We start from the raw sequence: 22,540 nt of genomic DNA, 5'->3' as shown, positions 1-22,540 counted from the left end.
TAAATAGATCCCATCGTTTGACCAGGATCGTACAAGGCTTAATACATTGCTAAAAATGAATTTTTATTTTAAAAATTTAAAAATCTTATCGTAAATTATTTAATTTTTTTTTAAATTTTCATGATAAAAACGTCCAACAATTTGATCAATTTTTGACCGAGTTATAAGCATTTAAAAAAAAATTTACGTAAAAAACGTTATTTTTTAAAAATCTGTATCTCCTGAACCGCTTTATGAAAAAATTTGAAAAAATCAAGATAGCTCATTTCAAAGAGTACTAAAAGAAAAAAATGTTTAAAAAAAATTTAAGATGCAAAAGCAAAATAATTTCCGATTTGGCCTGGAATGCCCCATACATTAATCGATTTGTTTTCATGTCAGGAATGTAATTTTGACAAGAATTAATGAAAATATTAATAGATAAAAAAGTTATTTAAAAAGATACAAAAATCGATTTTTTTCAAAAATTAAAAAATTGCTAAAAAATATTTGTTTCGATATTTTTGAAGGTCCTTTTGTCTTATTTTAGGTGTTTGTGACCGTAATACACCTCAGTATTGATTTACCTTCCAAATTTTATCAAAATAAATTAATAAAAAATTAAAAAAAATTTTTTTTAAACTTAAGTTTGAGTGCGGACTATCTAAAAGTTAATATTGAGAGCTCAAATTATCAGGGAATTTTTTTTATTAATTTGGAAGCATTTAAGCCCCTGGGGGCAAAGAAATTCGAAAAAAACCTTTTTAAGGACCACCCTAATTTAACCCCTTTAGTGTCATGCTAAAATACAAAGACATTGACCACGTGTGTCAGGAAAATTGAAGATTTTAAAATTTTAATAAATTCGCTTAAAACAGGCTACTCGGGGATTTTTGGGGTCGCTGATGACGAATTCAATGTTACTTTTTCAAAATTCAAAATGGTGGATTAATTATTATATGTTTTACAAACTATTTTGCATTTTTAAAGTCTGACATAAGATTTTAATTCATTTTTAAAATTTGGGCTGTCATATTGACGACATCAATTTTTAATTTTTTAATTTTGACATCAAATTTGAATTTAGTGACCCCAAACCCCTCCAGTAAACATTTTAGACAAATCCGGCAATATTAAAAATTTTGGTCGCCATATTGAATCCGCCATTTTTAATTTTTCACTCCTGACCAAGTTTAGTCATGACTCCTATAGGCGTCAGTGACACTGAAGGGGTTAAAACGTTGATTTTGATAACGTTGCTAAGCATATAATTTTTAATTTCAAGTGTAATTTGGATAACCATTGCATTTTCTTTTCTATTTGCACTTAAAATAATCAGACTATGTGAAAACCTTTTTTTGAATAAAGAATTTTTGGAAAACATACACTGAAAAAATCCTTAGTTTTGACTACTTTTTAACTACTTTCTTTAGTTCAATAAGTTCCCACAGATATTTTTGAACTTACATTAATTATTAGATATATATAGTTGAACGATAGTTATAATACATAATTGCATTAACCACTTCTATTAGTTAAATATAGGAACCAATGATAATTTTTCAGTAAAATTAACTGCTCATTTGTAGTTAAAGTTACTAAGATTAACTCAGTAGTAAAGACAATTACTTAAAATAGTAAAATAAAATTATTTATTATAAATATTATTAAGTTCCATTTTTTTGCACTTTTGTTTATCTTTATATTATATATTTAATTTCTATATACCTAACAGAGAAAAATTTCTAAACGCCGGGAATTGAACGCTCGACCCTAACATTCATAAACCGACAACCTAACCACGTTCGCACTCTAGGATGACTTACTTAATACTTGAAGGTATTCCTGCCATAGTTCAACTGATAATTACAGTTAATTTACTGCTTAAAGTAATTGTATTTACAACTTGTCACAGTTAGTACTCTTCTAAAACTCTATGACAAAAATTAGATGAAAATTTATTCAACTGCTAGAAAAAGTAAAATCTACTACTAGATCTACTACTTCACTCTACATTTAAGTAGAAATGTACTACTTTTACTTTAACTAAAGAAATTTATTTTAATTGAATTAATAATTTTGAACTTTATAAAATAGTTAAAATAAGTATGCAAAGATGGGCAGACTAACTAAAAAAGTAGTTCTTTTTATTACTTTCTACTCATATACTAAGGAGATGCAGTTGAAAATGTCTCATGAAGTTTTTTCAGTGTATATACAGAAATTTATAAATGCTTTTTCAAAATTTCTTTTAATTTGTTGAGTATTGAAATTGGAAATGGCTTTTTTTTGGTTGCTATGTAAATTATTTTTTAAACTAAGCATTCTGCAAAGTTTTCTAATAAGATAGCAAGGCTAAAAACCATTAGTGCTCTCGGCTTCTATGATTTGCCTAATTCCATTGCTAATACGACACAGCTACAAATTGTCTGTATAACTTAATGAAATATGGTATATGATGTTTTTGTTTTTTGTTTTAAATATAATCCACAATTATTTATTTCTCTTTTTTAAAAATACATTAAAATTACATTAGCTTTCGCCCGACAACGTTGGGCCTCTTCAGATGAGAATTCTAGAGAATACATATAAATTCATATAGAAAGATATAAAGAATAATTAATTCTTTATATCTTTCTATATGAATTTATATGATTTCTATATGAAAATTTCTATATGAAATATTTCTATATGAAATTTTCTAGAATTCTCATTTGAAAAGACCCAACGTTGTCGGGCGAAAGCTAATGTATTTTTAAGAAAGAGAAATAAATAAGTGGATTATATTTAAAACAAAAAACAAAAACATCATATACTACATTTAAATAATCCAAAAAACATTTACATCTATTATATTAATGAAATATGTTTTTAAAGTAGATCCGCCAAAAAACCTAATTTTTATCGAATATAGAGTATTTTTGATGAACTTTCAAGACTTCTTATCACTTTCTTAATTTTTTCTTTAAATATACAAGAAATATTGAGTTGAAAGTACGCGATTTCTGAATTGTTGCGTAACGTGTTACAACTTAATAACTCCGTTAAAGGAAAATAAAAAAAATTGTCACTTTCACAACTTCTAAATCCGGGTCTATTTTAAAAGATATAAAGATTTAAAAATTGCACACTTTTTCAGGTTAAAACTGTTTATTTTTTTTAAATTGAAGTTGGTTTTTAATTTAAACACTATGATCGAAACGTGATTAACAAGAAGAAACCAACTTCAATTAGAAGAAAATAATCAGTTTTAACCTGATAAAGTGTGCAATTTTTAAACCCTTATGTCTTCTTCTCGTAATTAATTGATAAAAACGTCAAAATTAGTTTATTTGGCGGACCTACTTTAAAAACATATTTTATCTATTATTTTTATATTTTTACTATAGTTTTATTATTAAAAAATAATTAATCAATTAATTTTAAACAAGAATCAATCATTATTTTTGCACTTTTAAGAATTTTTCTATGCTTTTTTAAATATTTTCTAATTGCTAAAAAAAGTGCCATTTTTCCGCACCTTCTCCACTTTACACTCATATTTTAAGAAAATTAATAAATATTTTAACATAATTCTTTTTATTTCGTTCTCGACAGATCACACAGATTCATTTTTTTTTAAATTAGGCCGCAAATTTTTAAATAATCTAATTAAGAATCGTAATTAGCAAATAGAAATTATAGGGATTTTTTTCCTAAAGATATTTAAAATTTTCTAAAATATAATGTTTTATAAGGGTCAGTCCATTATATTTCACCTGAAGCCGTTGCAGCCTATTTTTAAAAAAGTCTCATAATTTGTAAAAATGATGTTGAATATCCATAGAATTCATTTTTGAGAATTATTTTATAAAATTTTTTTAATTTAACTTAGAATTTTAATTTTTAAATTGAGTTGGACAGAAAAAAGGTTATATTGGCAGTTATGAAAATTTAATAAAAAAGCATGGGAATAATTTAGATAATACAAATTTCTTGATTGATATTTGTTAAAAATGAGCTAATTTACTTGTATAAATAGATTATTATGTAAACATACTCAAAATAATAGATAAAAATTGATTTTAAAATTTACCTATGAAATGTCAAAAGTCACTACATTTTAATTACATTTTTCTAAAAAGTTTATAAATATAAAAAAATTTATTTCTATTTAATGTAAAGTATTTTCAATGTACTTTCATAATATGTGCTAACTTTTTAATGTTATAATATAAAAATATGAAAAATTTTACCTTTAATATTGAGTGTTTCATGATTTTCAGTGATTTTAATCACTTATTTCTTCTCAGGTGCAAGACTAAAAAATCCAATTTTTGTCTTAATATTTAAGTTTGAACTTCTTTTCCATTCTATTAAATTTTGGTGATGGAGAACGAGCTACTTTTCAGTTTAAATTTAGTTGAAAAAATCTACTGAAAAAGCGAGTTTGTTGGTTAAAATGCAGGTAATTTTATAACACTGAAGTTGGCTATCTCAATAGTTTTGCAAAAATCTACTTGCATTTTAACCAACAAATTCGTTTTTTCAGCAGATTTTTTAAATTGAAAAGTAATTTGTTCTCCATCACCAAAATTTAATAGAATGGAAAAGAAGTTCAAACTTAAATATTAAGACAAAAATTGGATTTTTTAGTCTTGCACCTGAGAAGAAATAAGTGATTAAAATCACGGAAAATCATGAAACACTCAATATTAAAGGTAAAATTTTTCCTATTTCTATATTATAAAATTAAAATGTTAGCACATATTATGAAAGTAAATTGAAAATACTTTACATTAAATAGTAATACATTTTTTAATATTTATAAACTTTTTAGAAAAATGTAATTAAAATGTAGTGACTTTTGACATTTCATAGGTAAATTTTAAAATCAATTTTTATCTATTATTTTGAGTATGTTTACATAATAATCTATTTATACAAGGAAATTAGCTCATTTTTAACAAATATCATTCAAGAAATTTCTATTATCTAAATTATTCCCATGCTTTTTTATTAAATTTTCATAACTGTCAATATAACCTTTTTTCTGTCCAACTCAATTTAAAAATGAAAATTCTAAGTTAAATTCAAAAAATTTTATAATAATAATTCTCAAAAATGAATTCTATGGATATTCAACATCATTTTTACAAATTATGAGATTTTTTAAAAAATAGGCCGCAACGGCTTCAGGTGAAATATAATGGACTGACCCATAAATATATTAATTTTGGAAATTTTGATATAAAAATGATGCAAATTATTATTTCTTTTTTTCAAAGAAGAACAGAATTTTGTTAAAAAAAATTGTGATAAGAAATAGGAATTTTATAAAAATTTTTCTTCTTTTTCAAAAAAAAAAACTCATAATTTTGTGAACAGAATTGTGATTGAGAAGCAGAAAATATGCAAAATAGTTTCTATTTCCTAATTTTAATTTTCTAACTTTTATCAAAATTATAGAATTTTACAAATTTCAGAAAAATAAATATTAGAAATCATATAACTTTTTAGAAAACAGATTTTATTAGAAATCGCTTTTTTAGACAAAAATAATTAGAAAATATTTTTTAGAAACAGTGCCCACCTACCGAAAACTTGCTTGTTTCATCTGAAATCATTATCAATTTACTTCTTTTTTGATGAATATTTCATGGGGGCAGAAAATAGGCCTTGGGGGCCCTTCTCCTTTCTCAAAAGATTTAGAAAATCAAGTTGCAAATTGTATTCATATGTTGAACATTTTTTGCTTTCTTATAAGGAAATTTGCTTATTATAATAATGGAAGATGGTTATGAAATAAGCAACAGGTTTAAATAAGTCATCCTTAAGATGAATAACTTGTCCTGACATTTTATTTTATACTTTGGGAAATTGCGGAGTAGAGTTCTTTGATTAAAAGAATTGCTGCAAATTATGAAAACCTGCTTCGATGAGGCGTTATTAGAAAATAATATATCCCGCATGCGAGCTTTAATTGCGAAGCAATATTGTGAACAAATTCGTTGTATGCTCATTCAGTCGCTCATTCGTACATTCAGATGCATATTTGCATACAACAATCATACATTTTTCATTAAAGTAAAAACTCAATTGAATATGACTTAAATATTTCTTTGCTTACTAATTACTACTAACTTGAAGTTGGCAAAATATTTGTTTATATTAATTTATTATTATATACTAAAAGTTCTTTTTAATTGGGCTTAAGTTATAAAAACAAATTATGTATATATAATCGTTTACGATTTTTACAAGTTTTTTCTTACACTCATAATAACTTGGTCCTTTTAATATTATGCATCATTATCTTTTATTGTAACTAGAGTTGAAAAATTGTTGTTTACATTTTATAATAAAATTTTTCAGGTATGGAAGACGAAATTTGCCCTTACGCAACCTTCCACCTCCTTGGATTCCGTGAGGAAATGGATCCCAGTAAAGCTATGCAGTTCCAAACCTTCCCTCATCCGGGCAATGGACATTCTGGCACAATGGGACCACCAGTAGGACACCCAACAAACTCATCCGCACATAGTCGCTCTGGTTCTCAATCCATGGTAAGTGTATGAAAAACGTAGGTTAATTAATGCTCAGTATTCTTCAAAAATATATTTAAAGTGACTATTTATATAAAAACTTAAACTTAAAAAAACTTTTTAAGTAAAATTCAGGCTTTGCACTCATCTACTAAAACATAATAATATTTACTACTTTTTTTACGTTATACAAAAAAATAATTATTCTCAAAAATTATAATCAAATTCTTTAAAACGATTCAATTATTTTTTTAAAAAACATTCGAAATTCAATTATTTTCAATATCTAGTATTTTCATCAAATTTTGCAAAAGAATTCATTATTTAAAAACAAATTGTTAAAATTCATAAAAAATTCAATTATTTTCATAAATAATTAAATTTCCACAGGAATTCAATTAATTTAGAATAGTATTTTCAAAAAAATTTCGAAAAAATCAATTATTTAACAAAATTTAACAACTTTCACTAATAATAACATTTTTCATGGAAATGGAATTTCTTAAAAAAATGTTCATAATTTTCTAAGCAAGAATTCAATTATTTTCATAAATAATAAAACTCATCGAAGAATTTCAATTATTTTTAATACTATTTTATATTAATTAATCGAAAAATTCAATTATTTTAGCAAATAAAATTTTCCACAATAATTCAATTATTTAAAATAAAATTTTCATAATATTTATTACATTTCGATAAAATTAATGATTTAAAACAATGTTTATAAAATTCTTATGAAGAATTCAATTATTTTCGAAAATAACAAAATTTTTCACAGAAATTCAATTCTTTTTAAACATTTTAATAAAATTTTTCGCAATAATTCAATTATTTTTATAAATAATAAAATTCATCGCAGGCTTTCAATTATTTTTGAAAATTTTAATAAAATTCCAAGCAACTATTGAAATCCTGAGATGAATTTCAATTATTTTTAATACAATTTTACAGGAATTGCTCAAAAAATGTAATTATTCTTAAAAATTTAATTTTAATTCCTCGAAAAAATCAATTATTTAAAAAAATGTTTTTTTAAATTCTTTGAAAGAAAATTAAATTCCCGAAATTGAATTGAATTAAATTGAATTCCCGAAAATTCAATTATTTTGAGGCATTTTAATAAAATTCTTTGCAAAATTCAATTATTTTCATAAATTACAATATTTATCACAAGAATTCAATTATTTTAAAAGAAATAAATTTTTCTTGAGAATTCAATTATTTAAAAAAATTCTAACAAAATCGTTCGCAGGAATTCAATTATTTTCATAAATATTAAAATGCTTTTTAGAAATTCAATTATTTTCAAAAAACTTTAATAAAATGCCACACAGACATTCAATTATTCTTAAAAATTTTAATAGAATTCTTTCTTTATAAAATTTAATTATTTTAACAAATTTTTCTCAATTTAATGATTTTTAATAGGTTCTAGATACTATTTTCATAAAATTTCCAAACAGAATTAACTTATTCAAAAATTTTTTTGTAAAAATCTTCGTAAGAACTCAATTCTTTTCATGAATAATACAAATTTCTCAGGCATTCAATTACTTAAATTCGAATTTGCATAAAATTAGTCGAAAGAAATCAATTATTTAAAAATTTTTATAAAATTCTTCGCAAGAAATAAATTTATTTTATAAATATTTAAATTCTTTCATGAATAATAAAATTCGTTGCGGAAATTTAATTTATTAGCAGGATAAGAAAGAAGTAAATATTTTTGATGAAAATTAGGAAAAAGTCAAGAAAATAAAATATAGAAATTTTTGTCAGTTAAGTGAAGTTTCTAAAACGAGCTTTTTGGTCGTCAAGTTTAACTTTTTGCTACTTTTTCACAGGATTTCAATATTATTTAAAAGAAATGTAATAAAATTCGTTGCGAGAATTCAATTATTTTCATAAATAATAAAGTTTACAAGATTTCAATTATTTAAAAGAAATGTAATAAAATTCGTTGCAAGACTTCAATTATTTTTTTAAATAATAAAATTCTTCGAAAGAAATGAATGAACTATAAATTATTTTTAATAATTTTTGCAAAAGTTTCTAATTCATAAAAATTCACGCAATAATGCTTTCAATATTCAATTAATATCTAAAATTTTGATCTGAAATTCATTTTTAAACCAATTTTTATTAGAAAATTCAACGAGAATTCAATTATTTACATACAAAAATAAAAAAATTATTGAATAAATGAATGTTTCTCGAAATTGAATTTTCATAAAGAATTTTATCAACAAATTTTTAAATAATTGAACTTTTTCGACGAGTTTTAATAAAAATTTCAAGAATATTTACATTTTTAGAGGAATTTGGTTAAAACTGTATTAAGGGGTTAGGCCACTGTAGAAGGTTACAAAATTAACGTATATTTGCGATTTCTTTTTCGTAGAAAGAAAAGTTGGAGAGTAATTATATTTAAGGATGTTTTTAGGCATCTTTTAAAGTTTCCAAAAAATTTTTTTTTATTAAAAAATAATGCAAAATAGTGCTTTGAGAGATGTTCGCGTAAAACGCTTTTTCCTTTAGGACCCCCACTGCACGCAGTCTACAGGTTTTTAAAATGAATCTGTAACAAAATAATTTTTTTTTTCTAAATTTACATTAGAATAGCTAAAGAAATACGTAGGCGATTTTAAAAATATTTATTTTTGTTAAATTGGTGAGCTTTCAAAGTTAAAATTCAAATTTTCGACCAAAAAATGGGTACTTGTTTGTATGCCAAAAATAGAAATTTTAACTTATCGAAAATCGGCTACGTATTTCTCTGCGGAATCTTATTTTCAAGAAGCGATAAAAATTTGGAGTAAAAAAATGAAAATTTTCCTTTAAAAAATTTTTTACCATTAATCTGTAATTAAAGCATCATATAATTTTAATTTTTAAAATCGGTTAACATGGATCTACAAAAAAGATATATTATATTCATTTGGCACTGTTTATAACTTAAACAAACAATTTTTTTTTATTTTAAAAATCTTATGATTTCATTTCCAGCACAACAGGCTAAGAATAAAATAGATTTAACTCCACTTACCGGGAGTACTTTTGTCTAAATTAACATTAAAAAATTGAATTACTTACAGCCTAGACAAAATGGTGGACGCTATTCACGAGTACCATCTCAAGGTGGTAGTATGCAGACTAATGTTTTCTCACCTGAGTATGATGATCCTGCAAATTGTGCACCTGAAGAAGATCAATACGGCTCTCAATATGGACAATACGGAGCTCCCTATGATCACTACGGCTCTCGTGGCTCTGTTGGTCGCCGCAGTGTTGGATCAGCCCGCAATCTTCCAATGTCAAATTCTCCCGAACCACCACCACCTCCACCCAGGAACCACGATCCAAACAGCTCTAGCTTCAATGACAGCAAAGAAAGTAATGAGATTAGCGAAGCAGAATGCGATCGAGATCAATTAATTAATCGAAACTATGGCGGTAAGTACTCTTTTCGCAGCGAATAAAAAAGTACTTCATGAAATTTCTTTATCTGCCGCTAACTGATGAGTTTTCCACTTTTTTACTAACAATATTTTGTTGCTAAATGTTACTAACTGCTGGTGGCTACTAACTTACTACATTCTTAAACGACAGATATTGAGAAAGTTTTTATTTTTAAGTAAATTACTTTTTTTTCCAAATCTCGGTTATAAGTAATTGGAAATATTAAAATCTTTACTTTCATACATAAATTCTTTACGATGTTGTAAGATTTTCAAAAATAATACTCCATTCGTACTCTTTTGTTAATTTTCGTCAAAAATTGTTCTTGATTATGTTAAATTGTTTTTTTATGCAAAATTTTGGAACAAATTCAACGAAAATTTGTAGGAATATTCTTCATCATTAGGTGATAATGGATGACATATTTTTTAAAATGTTTTTGAAATTCTAAAAGAAACATAATACTTTTCCAAAATTGCTTTATGTTTTGCAGATGATATGGACTTTTATTAGTCTTGGACATTATACTGTCGAGATCAATAATACTCCAAGAGAACTAATCTTCCCTCAAAAACTGCATAGTATAGCAATATTATTATTAATCTTTTATATAAATTGAAGACATGATATAAAATGTTCCAATCCTTCCTTTCTTCAATATTAAGATCCCGTCAATCCTCTTTTCTCTTATCGTTACGTAGATGAAAACGTTAATTTATGGACACAATTTTAAAGTAAATTTTAATTTTTTTATTCTATATAAAAAGAAATGAAAATAATAAATTTAATATTAAATTTAGAGGTGTGCAAAAAGCTCGAAGCTCGATCGGGTATTTTCGAGCTTTTCATTTTTCGAGCCGAGCCGAGCCTATTCAGTTCGAACTCGGGCCGAGCCGAGCTTTATAAAAAGCTCGAATAATTTCGGGTACTCGAATTTTTCGGGTACTCGATCTGATTCGAGCCCTTGAGAAAATCCCAAATTTTCTACATTAATTTTTAATTAAATTAAAAAAAAAAAATTTTTAATTTAAAAGCTCGAATTAAATTGAGTACTCGAAAATTTCGGGTACCCGATACATCGAGCCTGGCTCGGGCTCGGCTCGTCTCGGCTCGAAAAAATTGCGGCCCGGCTCGGCTCGGCTATTCGAGCTTTTTGCACACCTCTAATTAAAATATTTAATATTAAAACTTAATATTAAATTTACTGAATTTTATACAAAAAAAAATTTTCTATACATTCAGAAGAATTTAATAACCTCAACCGATTCAGATGACACTTTAAGAAAATCAAATGCAGATTATACACTTTGTGTAATTATAATTATGGATTTTCCACAATATGTACATACATGTATGAAAAATATTTCATGAAATATTCAAGTTGTTAAATACCAATAATGAATAGGTATCATAATTATAAATAAAAATATCACAAATCAAATTTTTATATTTTACTTATTTTTACTTCACAGACAAAACACAAGTAAAAATAAAATAAATACTAAATAAATATTAACTATAATTAAAAAAATATTTTAAAAATTAATAAATAAATTAATTCAAAATTATACATAATTTTATTAAAATTTTGTTTTCAAAAAATATTTTCACATATTGTGAAATTACGTATTATGTGAAATTACAAATAATAATTGAACAAATTCAATTATTTTCAAAAGTAATAAAATTCTTCGCAGAAATTCAATTATGTTAAAAAATTTACAAAAATTCTCATCAAAATTTCAATTATATCGTTAGAAATAAAAAAATTCTTCTCCGAAATTCAATTATTTTCAAAAATTTTAATAAAATTCTTGGCAAAATTTCAATTATTTTCAAAAAAAAATTTCTCAATTCAATGATTTACAATATCTGTACTATTTTAATCAAATTTCCCAAAAGAATTCAATTATTAAACATAAATTTTGATAAAATTCTTCGCAATAATTAAATTATTTTCATAAATAGTAAAACTCATTGCAGAATTTCAATTATTTTTAATACAATTTTTATCAAATTTCTCGAAAAATGTAATTATTCTTAAAAATGTTATTAAAACTCATCAAAAAAATTGAATTATTTAAAAATTTATTAATAATTTTTTTATGAGAATTTTATTTTAAAAAACATTAAATTTTTCAAAAAATTATTTTATTTCCTATTTAAAGAATTGAATTCTCCTAGAATTTTCCTTTAAAAATTGATTTAAAAATGAATTTCAGTTAAAATTATGTTAAATTTTAATTGAATATTAAAATCATTATAGCGTGATTCTTTTAGAAGGAATTGAATTTTGAAAAGTTGAATTTTCAAATTCAAATCTTTGAAAATCTAAATCTTTCAAATTTTTTACTAACAAACAATTCTGTGGAATTCATTTTTTTTAATAAGATTAATTGCGGATTTTTTGAAAATTATTTGAAGTTTTTATTTTCTAATATATATATATATTTAATTGAAGAATTTCCGAATAATTGAAATTTTGTAAAATTGAATTATAAAGAAATAAATTTGAAAATTCTCAAAGTGATTTTTCAAAAGTTCTTATTAAAAATAATGAATTTATGAAAGAATTTTAGTTAAAATCACTAAAAAAAAAATTGAATTTTGGAGAAGTTACAAATTATTGCAGAAATTCAATTATTTTCAAAAGTAATCAAAATTCTTCGGAGAAATTCAATTATGTTCAAAAATTTTTTAATTCTTCTTAGCTATTCAATTATTTTCACAAATAATAAAACTCATCTGAGAATTTCAATGAGTTTTAATCCAATTTTTATCGAATTTCTCGAAAAATGTAATTATTCTTAAAAATTTTATTAAAATTTGTCGAAAGGATTGAAGTATTTAAAAATTTGTTGTTTAAATTCTTTATGAGAATTGGATTTTAAGAAATATTGAATTAGTCAACAAATTATTTATATTTGTATTTAAATAATTGAATTCTATTAGAATTTTCTAATAAAAATGGATTTAAACATGAATTTCAGTTAAAATTTTAGATAATAATTGAATATTAAAAGCATGAAAGCGTGAATTTGTAGAAATAATTGGATTTTGAAATTAATTTTTTTGAAAAAGTTTAATTGAATTTTTTTAATATTATTTTAAGTTTTTATTTTCTAATATATGTTTAATTGAAGAATTTACGAATAATTGAAATATCGTAAAATTGAATATTGTAAACAAATAGATTTGGAAATTCTTAAAGAACTTTTTCGAAAATTTTTAAAAATAATTGATTTAAAGTAGAATTTTAGTTTAAAATTCTTGAAAATAATAATTAAACTGATAATAATTTTATCACTGGATCATTTTTCATAATTATAAAACATGAAGAAGTTGATCACTTCGAGTCGAAGACTCGGAGTTATCGATATCTTCATGTTTTATAGATATTAAAAATTTAATTTATAGTTTTAAGTAAAATGTTCTCTTATTTGACTCGGACTGGTTATATTTTCGTCAGTTAATGGTCCGTAATTTTTAATTTTTGGTCCGTAAAGTCCGTATTTTTAAATACTTTCACTAGTTCGAGCCCTACCTGAATCAAATCTGCATTTGCATTTTATGAAATATTTAAACGTACTGGATTCATTATGAACTAAATTTTTTACCACAAAGTGGTCGCATTTCATAAAGTGCGGTTTTTCACAAAATTTATAAATATAAACGTATAAAATATAAAGTATAAATTTTTACACCTATACATACCTAATAATTGTCTATACAGTTTTATACAAATTTTGAATCACTCTGTTGTTTAAATTAGAAAATTGTAGAGGATGAAAAAATATATTTTTTTATTTTTAAATCATAACGTTGTTAAGAGAGATTGAAATTTCAAATATTAAGTTAATATTATTTCTTTTTTGTCCATTTTATATAACTTAACAATAAATGACTTTATTAAAAAGTTGTTGGATTAACATAAATTAACGTTTTATCGTTGTCTCTTTCACGTATGTAATGTTATTATAAAGCAGCAATGTTGAACGAGCAATTAACGTGCATGATAGTGTCGTCGTAGTACTAGTTTTGTGAATTGGATTTTATATTTTTCTATTTCAGTGAATTCTCGAACCAAGGATGGTATGTCAACTGAAGAGATGCGTAAACTTATTGAAAGGTTAGTAATAAAACCATGTCATTAAATTTTAATGTTTAGCTTTTCTCTACTTGCACTACTTTCACAGACAATTTTTAATACTTTTAAACTTTCAGAAAGAAACTTTATATGTATTCTTTCTTTACTTCCACTACAGTTACAGTTGAAAAGTCTTATAAACAGAATATTTATAGTAATTAATTAACGAATTTTCTTAAAATTATTATTTTGACATTACTGAATAGGGGTGAGTGAAGTTGTCATGGCCATAGATAATATCAAGTTTAATTTTTGCTTTTACATAGATCAATTTATTAAAAAATTGTAATTTAATTTAAGATAAATAGTGTATTCGAATTGAAATCGACAGGGGATTTTCTATTTTTATCTGTAAAAATTGAGTCATTTTAAAAGAAAACATTCATACTTCATGCAATTTTTCTTTGTTTATAGTTTAGAATTATATTTCAAATGTTTCAAGTTTTAACCCTGAAATGCAAATTCGATATCAATATATTAAGTTTAAACTGCTTAACTCTTTCCCAATTTCAATTTAAACAAATGAATAAAATTTAATTATAATAAACACAATTTTAAAAAAATTATCAGTATGCATGTATGGATCTGACGCTTCCAACACATTAAAATCCTACATCTTTAGCATAAATGAGTTCAAAAATCATTAGAGTTTTAATTAAACATTTCAATAAGCAATTTTTTTTCTAATTCATAAATTTTATTTTTATACATATTTGAGGAAAGTTATTTCAAACCTTTCAAAAATATTAGTATAACTATTTTTATCGTTTTTAGGTAGTGCACGTTACGATGTATTGAATGTTTCTAAAACCAATTTTACATTTTGCTTCTGCAGCCTTTTGTGTTGTGAAATAACATTTAAAACTTTGCAATGCTTATTTTTAAAATCTCAATGTACTCTTTATTACAGGAAGAACGTTTTTATCAATAGGAAATATTTAGCAAACACTTTTCTCAGATCAAAATTCTGAATTTGCTTTAAATGTTGAGATTTAAAATTTTGTACAATGAAATTTTTTAATTTTTAATGTACAAAATTTTCTGACTGTCCAAATTTGTTAATCTCTGAATCAGTGATGTTCAAAATCCTAATTAATTAGAATAATGAAGTGTCTTACCTTCAATTACAGAATAAAATTTTGCACTTTTGAACATTGCTGAGTTGGAATATAATTGTGTGAAAATTTCTTACCATTTCAAACTCCTACACATATACTAAATTATTGAGTTTTGGAAAAGTGATAAATAAAAAACCTAAACAAATAGTTTGTTTGCATGGTTTAAATAATTAGTGTGAATTGCAGTGTACAGGCATCACAGTACTTTTTATTTTCAAAAAAGGTGAAAAGGGAGAAAGAAGGGACAAAAATATACCAAATAATAAATTAATCAGAATTTTTAGTCATTTAAGTTCAAATTATATCGCTTCTATAGAATTTTTTAAGAATGAGCGATTTTAATGTAATAATGTTTCTTCAAAGAATTATTTTGAAAATGGCTTAAAATGGATGGATATATTTTTATATTTCACATCAATAATTTTATAGTATTTTCATACCAAAATATGGCCCCAAAGTTGATTTTGCAAAATTTTAATTGTTTTAAGAGTTATTGTTTAAACAATTTTCACGCATTACATTATTGAAAAAAAAATTTCTACCGTTCTATTTGATAGATTTTAATAAAATTTGGTATGAGTAATGTACAATAATCATACTTTCAAACAAAAAGTATTTTATACAAAGAAATATAAAAATATCTCTATCGAAAAATTAATGGCACGCTTCAGAAATTTTGAGCCAAATATGTTAATTTTATTTTATGATTACACTTTTAAAAATATTTCAGAAAAAAGAAAAACTTGCTTATTTTTTATTAGAAAAAGGTGTCAAAATTGAAAAAAGGGGAAAAAAGGGGACTATCTGTGATGCCTGAGTTTATAGCACAGTGCACATTTTACATACGCAATAAGGCGAACAGAATAGAGAATTGATTGAATTGACCTAAAACTATAAGACCTAGAAATATTTCTAGATCATTTATTAAAAAGTGACGCATGAATATTCTCTCTTTAAACTTTAAACTTATAAAAATTTTAGTGAGCTCGATTTCCAAATTATCTAATTTCTGTATATTCAAATTAATACATTACTCAAATACAATTTACCTACCATTCTTATTTAACCAAAGTTTGATTTCACAAAATTTCTGCTTCACCAAATTTTTAAATTAAGATCATTTCTACTTGGATGAATTTTCATTTAGCAGAATTGGTATTTAACAAAATTTGAAGTAAATCGATTTTAAGCTGAGTTTCAAAGTTTGTATTTTCAAAACTATAAACTTTAAATTCATATTAAAACACCAAAATGCATTTAAATACCAAGTTTTAAGAAAATCTTATTCATTTTGGTCTCGTATTTTCAAAATATCCACTTATTTTTGTTAATGTTTAAATACTTGGTTATTTTTAGCTAGTCATATTTACGCTTTTAAAAGTGCAACATAGCTTCAAAAAATAATATTTGATAAGGTTTCAGCGTATAAAAAATTATATGTATATTCTCTAAATCTGAATAAGTGCATATATACTTATTTATGTTTCAAAAGTCTTCCACGTAAAAAATAAGTAAAATTTCACTTACTTAAAGTTGAACTCCATTTATTTTTTTTGCGTGGAAGACTTTTCACTTTTTTAAATTTAAAAAGTAGCATATAATTATTTATTGCAAAATAATGTGATTGTCATGAGAAACAAATACACGCTCACATGCTTGTACATTCTTCATATGATACAATATTAAATAATAACTTAGGATTTTTTGTCAAAAGATGTTGTTAATGCATGTTTTGTTTTATTTACTTTTTGCATCATTGTGTACTGAAACAGTTGAGTGCACGGACGACATTTTTGTAAAATGTGTATAGTAATTCAATAACTGGAATATTATTTTTAATCACTTCTTTATTTTAATTTATCCTTTAGTATAAAATTTATTTATTTTTCACCGTCATTCTAATCATCCATTCATTCAATATATAGAGAAATCGTAGCGTTAAAATTTCACAATAATTCATAATTCTGTCATCCATCATCTAATGAATATTCTCATTGTATATCTAACTAGCTGTCGTACCCGTCTTCGACGGGTTGTAGTTTCTGATAATACACTTAACAGTGTATCTACCAACCTAGAAAACCGGAAAATAGCCGGGAATTTGATTTGACAGGGAAAAAATAATAGTTAGTTACTATTGTCTATTTCATTAGGAAAATAATACCATTTGAAACAGTGACCGACTTTTTATTATCAAATTAGTTATTTTTAACTAATTCAAATGAAGAAAACAATATTTCTCAATTTGTAGTACTTTAATCAATATAATGTATTAAAATCAATCTAAAATTTCCTCCAGTTTTTTGAGTTATAGTACAGTCTAATTCGAACTAATTGTATAGCAAGTAGATCCAGTTTTTCTCTGTTACATTAAATTCCCTGATATTTTACGTCTTTTCTGGTTGGTAGACACCCTGTTAAATGTATTATTAAAAAAAAACCCGTCGAATAAACCAGGAAAAATTTGGACAAAGCCGGAAATTGTTTTAAACCAAAATAAACACCGTGTTTAACTTTTGTCTTTACATTGATCAAGATATCTCTAAAAGTTAAATCAGAGAGCCCACAAATACTACTGAATTAAGCTTCATAGCAATTGGTATCAATTATAATTTTTTCAATTTTTTGATATTCAAAACATTTTTATACTTACATCTTCGTTATAAGAAAGTATTTTTGAAAAATTATGCTAAAATGTGACTAAATAACATGTAATATTCAATTATATAAAGTTTAAAAGCTATCCATATTTTTATATTTCCATTTTAGTTATAAAGTATTATTTTTTGCAAAATTATGCTAAAATGTTAATAAATAACATGTAATACTCAACTATAGAAAGTTTAGAAGCAATCCATGAAAAAATATAAAATTTAGAAATTATTTGTGTTAAATAAATTCATTTATTAGAGTCAAGTATTTATTTAATTAATCCAATTAAGATTTATTTGATTTAACTAAATAAAATTATTTAAACGAAATAAATTCTTATTAGATCGAAATAAAAACTTTTTAAATAAGATATTATTTTTCAAATAATTATAATTACTTGAATCATATAACTTTTTTTAGTGTAGCTATAGTAAACTAAAAGTTATTAATGTGAACGAACATTATCTATATTAATAAAATCAGATTACTATCTGTACATTGCTCCAAACTTGAAAATTTTTATATATTTTTTCGTTTTGAGACATTAGAATTCTAAAAATGTAAAAAAAAATTTCTGTCTGTCTGTCTCTGTCTGTATTCAAAACTTTGTTCGCGCATCAATTGAATACGGTTCAACCAATTAAAGTGAAATTTGGCAGTCTATTAGGTATTAACGTAACTTACAATAATAGCCTTATCCGATTAAAAAATATTAACTTGAACGAAAGTTATGACATTTTTCCAAAAAATTCGAAAAATCAAAAAAATGCAAATTTTTTATCTTTTGTAAAATGAATGCAAAACTATCCTTAGCTAACTTTTTTAGATAAATACAACCCATTTCTACAATAAAATTTTTAAAAAAGACGTATTTTGAAATTTTTTTTCGTTTTTTTAGATCAACTTTTTTCTAAGAAAATAGTGATTTTTAATCTTTAAGCAAGCTTTTCAGGAAAAATTATTAAAGTTTTTTATTTAAAGATCAGTATGTAAAGTAAGAAATTTGCTACATTAAACAAAAATAATTAAGCTAAATGCCATAAAAAAGAAGGAAAAATGTTGAATTTTAAGAAATTCGGTTTTTTGAATTTTTGCTAATTTTCCATAATTTTAGATTTTTTACCGAAGGGTGGAGACTATTGAATAAGTAAAGTATTTTTTAAGAGCACAAAAATAATAAAGCTAAATGCCATAAAAAGAAGGAAAAATGTTGAATTTTAAGAAATTCATTTTTTTGCATTTTCGCTATTTTTCCATAATTTTAGATTTTTTACCAAAGGGTGGAGATAACAAATTAGGTAAAGTATTTTTGAAGAGCCCAAAAATAATAAAGCCAAAAGCCATAAAAGAGAAGAAAAAATGTTGAATTTTAAGAAATTCGGTTTTTTGAATTTTTGCTAATTTTCCATAATTTTAGATTTTTTACCAAAGGGTGGAGACTATTAAATATAAGTAAAGTATTTTTGAAGAGTACAAAAATAATGAAGCTTAATGATATAAAAGAGAAGAAAAAAATGTTAAATTTTAAGAAATTCGGTTTCTCGAATTTTTGATAATTTTTGATTTTTTGCTAAAGGGTGGAGACTATTCAAATAGTATAATCATACTACCGAAATAGCTAATGGTAACTAATTATTAATTTTCTGGTGAAATTAAATTCCCGGGTATTTTTGATTTTCCAGATTGGTAGAAACATTGTTAAATGTATTGGTAGAAACTAAAACCCGTCGAAGACGGGTACGACAGCTAGTGCTATATATTTTCAAAATTTTTAAAATTCAAAATTAATCTTTTTAAATAATTATTGTCATCAATTTTACTTAAATTTGATACAGGGTTAATTTTAGTATTTTTTATTACAATTTAGTCATCAGAATGAAATTTGAGTTTTTCATTTTTTGATCATTAATTAATATAATATAATAGCAATTTTGAATTCTGTGCAATATACTGACAAAAGTCTCATATTAACTATATGGATATTGTTAATATTCTGACCTAATAGAATGCTTTTAAGAAAGTAAACTTATGATTTCAACAACAAATTTTTATTGTTGACCTAAGAAATACAACCGTATAAAAATTAATTACAAAAAAATTTCAATTTTTAAACTTTTAATTTTTAATTTTTCAATATTTAAATCTAACACTTTTTATTTGTTATTCAAAATTTTATTATTCTGACGATTGAATCTTAATAAGAAACACTAAAATTAACCCTGTACCAAGTTTAAGTACAATTCACTAAAGTATATGAAAAAACTAAAAATTTCGAATTTTCGAATTTTTGAAAAAATGGCATAACTTTCGTCCATATTAATATTTTTTAATCTACTATCGCTAGGATTTTAAGTTAGGCTAATGCCTAAAAGACTGCCAAGTTTCACTTCAAACGATCGAACCGTTTTTCCGTGATACGCGGTCGAAAATTTGCGGACATACATACACACATACACACATACACACATACACACATATACACATACACACATAATTTTCTTAATAGTATTTTCGCATTCCTTAGAGTGTAAAAAGAAGGAATATAATAGAAATTTTGAATTCTATGCAATGTACAGACAAAAGTCTGATTTTATTAATAAGGATATGTTATAATTCTTTCATTGTCATTGTTGTCATTGTTGTCATTTAGCGATGTTTCAGGTAAAATGAAATTAATTGTAATACTTTTTTATTTTTAAATAATTTTTTTGGTTTTTTATACCTAATATCCAGGGAAAAAAAATTCATTTCGGAACTGCTATTTAATAATTTGTTTCTAATTTAAATTCAGAAAAAACCCTACAACAATAGAAATGTACCTATCACATCATATTATCTGTAAAGCACTATGAATCATGCATTGAAAAAAATTTATTTGATTTAAAAAATTAATTATTTAGCTATTATAGGTATCAAGGAAATATTTGAGGCATTTTAAACGAAACATTCAACCTGAAATTTCTAGTGAAAAAGACTGTATTTTTAAAATACTGCTATTTTCATAAAAAGGCATAAATAAAAAAGATTATGTCACTTTTGTATAGTAAATTTTATTGTCTTTAATTTCGTGAATTTTAGTTTTAAAATTGGATTAGGTAACTTTTATTCAAAATAGTAAAATCGAAAGTTTTAAGTTAAATTTTAAAGAACTTCGACTATTTAAAAAATTTTAAAAAATGGCTTAAAAATGGTTTAGATTATAATTTTATTTATAATTTTTTTGCCAAAGATCAGAATGGCATCTTTTATGGTTTTAAAGCTATTAAACTATTTTTTAATACATTTTTGAAATTTTTTTTAAATGGTCGAAAGTTTTCAAAATTAAACTTAAAACTTTCGTTTGTAGTACTTTTAATGTAAATTAATGCAATTTAAAAATTAGAATTCACCAAATAAAAGACAATTAAATTTACTACCAAAATGTGCCATAATTATTTCATTTTACAAATTTGAATGGAAATAGCAGCATTTTAAAAATAGAAATTTTTCAATTAGAAATTTTGGGTTGACTGCTTCACATAAATTTATTTAAAACTATAAAAAGAATAAGAATAGTTTTACCTCAACAATAAACTTTTTAAATGTAGAAGTCCCAATAATTCTATGTCTCTCCAATTTCAAACCATATTTTGGGAGGTTTTCAACAGTACTTCATTGTCTCATCCGAGTTCTCATCATGACTGTATTTACCATATAATATGCATAATAGTGAAAAGGAGTTAACTGTCAAAAATTTCCTGGAAAAAGTGTTGTTTGAAGAGCAGTAATTAAAGTCAATAAAATCTAATAAAAAATAATTAACATCAATAAAGTAAAACGTAATATTAAAGAGGATTAATGCAAAATGTTAATTAATTTTCATTATATTTAATTCAGTGTATTTTCTGAATTTAAATCACTGCTTCTTCTAGGAACAAGAAAAATGCAAAATGTCTCTGAAAAATACTTTTCTTGCTAGGCATTCAATCTAATCTTACATAGTTTGTTACATTTTCGGGTAATCTAGGCATAAAAATACGTAAGTATACCAAAACTCAACCCTCTAGGTCAAACTGGTTTTAGTTCTGGAGCCAGCGACTCTTTTATTTTAAATCGACAATATTGATAAAAAAAATTACAAAATATTCGCCATAAGTACGAAATGGTATGAAATGAGAAAATCGATTTCGTCGCTAGCTCCTGGAATATTGGTCTGAACTGCAAAAATGAAACTGATTTACATTTATTATCAAATTATTTAGTTTCCAAACGAAGGATTTAAAAAAAAATCCTTCGATTAGAAACTACATTTATATTTTATACTAAATTTCAAATAAATCGTTTTAATGGTTTTTGAGTAATTGGCAAAATCTTTAAAAATGTCATTTTGAGAAAAACACCCATCGTATAGTGTGCTGCCGCCTGGTCTGGACTAATTTACGCAGATACACACCTTTGAAATCATAATCAGGGTTGCCACAGGTCAGGGAATTCAGGGAAAAGTCAGGAATTTTTATTTAAAGTACTGGAAAAAAATAAATCTTTAGAATTTATAAGAAAATTCTAAATTTGTGTGGCTTTTTGTTTGCCTCATAAACTATGAAATAACCACGAGCTCTAATACAAAACTTTCAATTTTTCCTATTTCTGACAATAATTTATTTTAAATATCTTAATTC

At 24.0% G+C, this 22,540-nt stretch overlaps 1 protein-coding gene across 50 annotated transcripts in view; it reads left to right on the top strand.

Annotated features, from left to right (window-relative positions):
- LOC122508873 (Down syndrome cell adhesion molecule-like protein Dscam2) overlaps positions 1–22,540 on the top strand; it is a 176,013-nt gene that overhangs the window by 147,692 nt on the left and 5,781 nt on the right. For all 50 annotated transcript variants that reach the window (XM_043622471.1, XM_043622474.1, XM_043622482.1 and 47 more), the window contains 3 exons: positions 6,334–6,524; positions 9,602–9,959; positions 14,037–14,094. In XM_043622471.1, coding sequence (XP_043478406.1) covers positions 6,334–6,524; positions 9,602–9,959; positions 14,037–14,094 — 607 coding nt within the window. The remainder of the gene's footprint in view (positions 1–6,333; positions 6,525–9,601; positions 9,960–14,036; positions 14,095–22,540) is intronic.

This window comes from Leptopilina heterotoma, unplaced genomic scaffold (assembly GCF_015476425.1).
Source record: "Leptopilina heterotoma isolate Lh14 unplaced genomic scaffold, ASM1547642v1 Lhet_58, whole genome shotgun sequence".
In the NCBI taxonomy this organism is placed as follows: Eukaryota; Metazoa; Arthropoda; class Insecta; order Hymenoptera; family Figitidae; genus Leptopilina; species Leptopilina heterotoma.
Note: the sequence above shows the minus strand (reverse complement) of the source record. Positions and strands in the feature narration are given on the sequence as shown.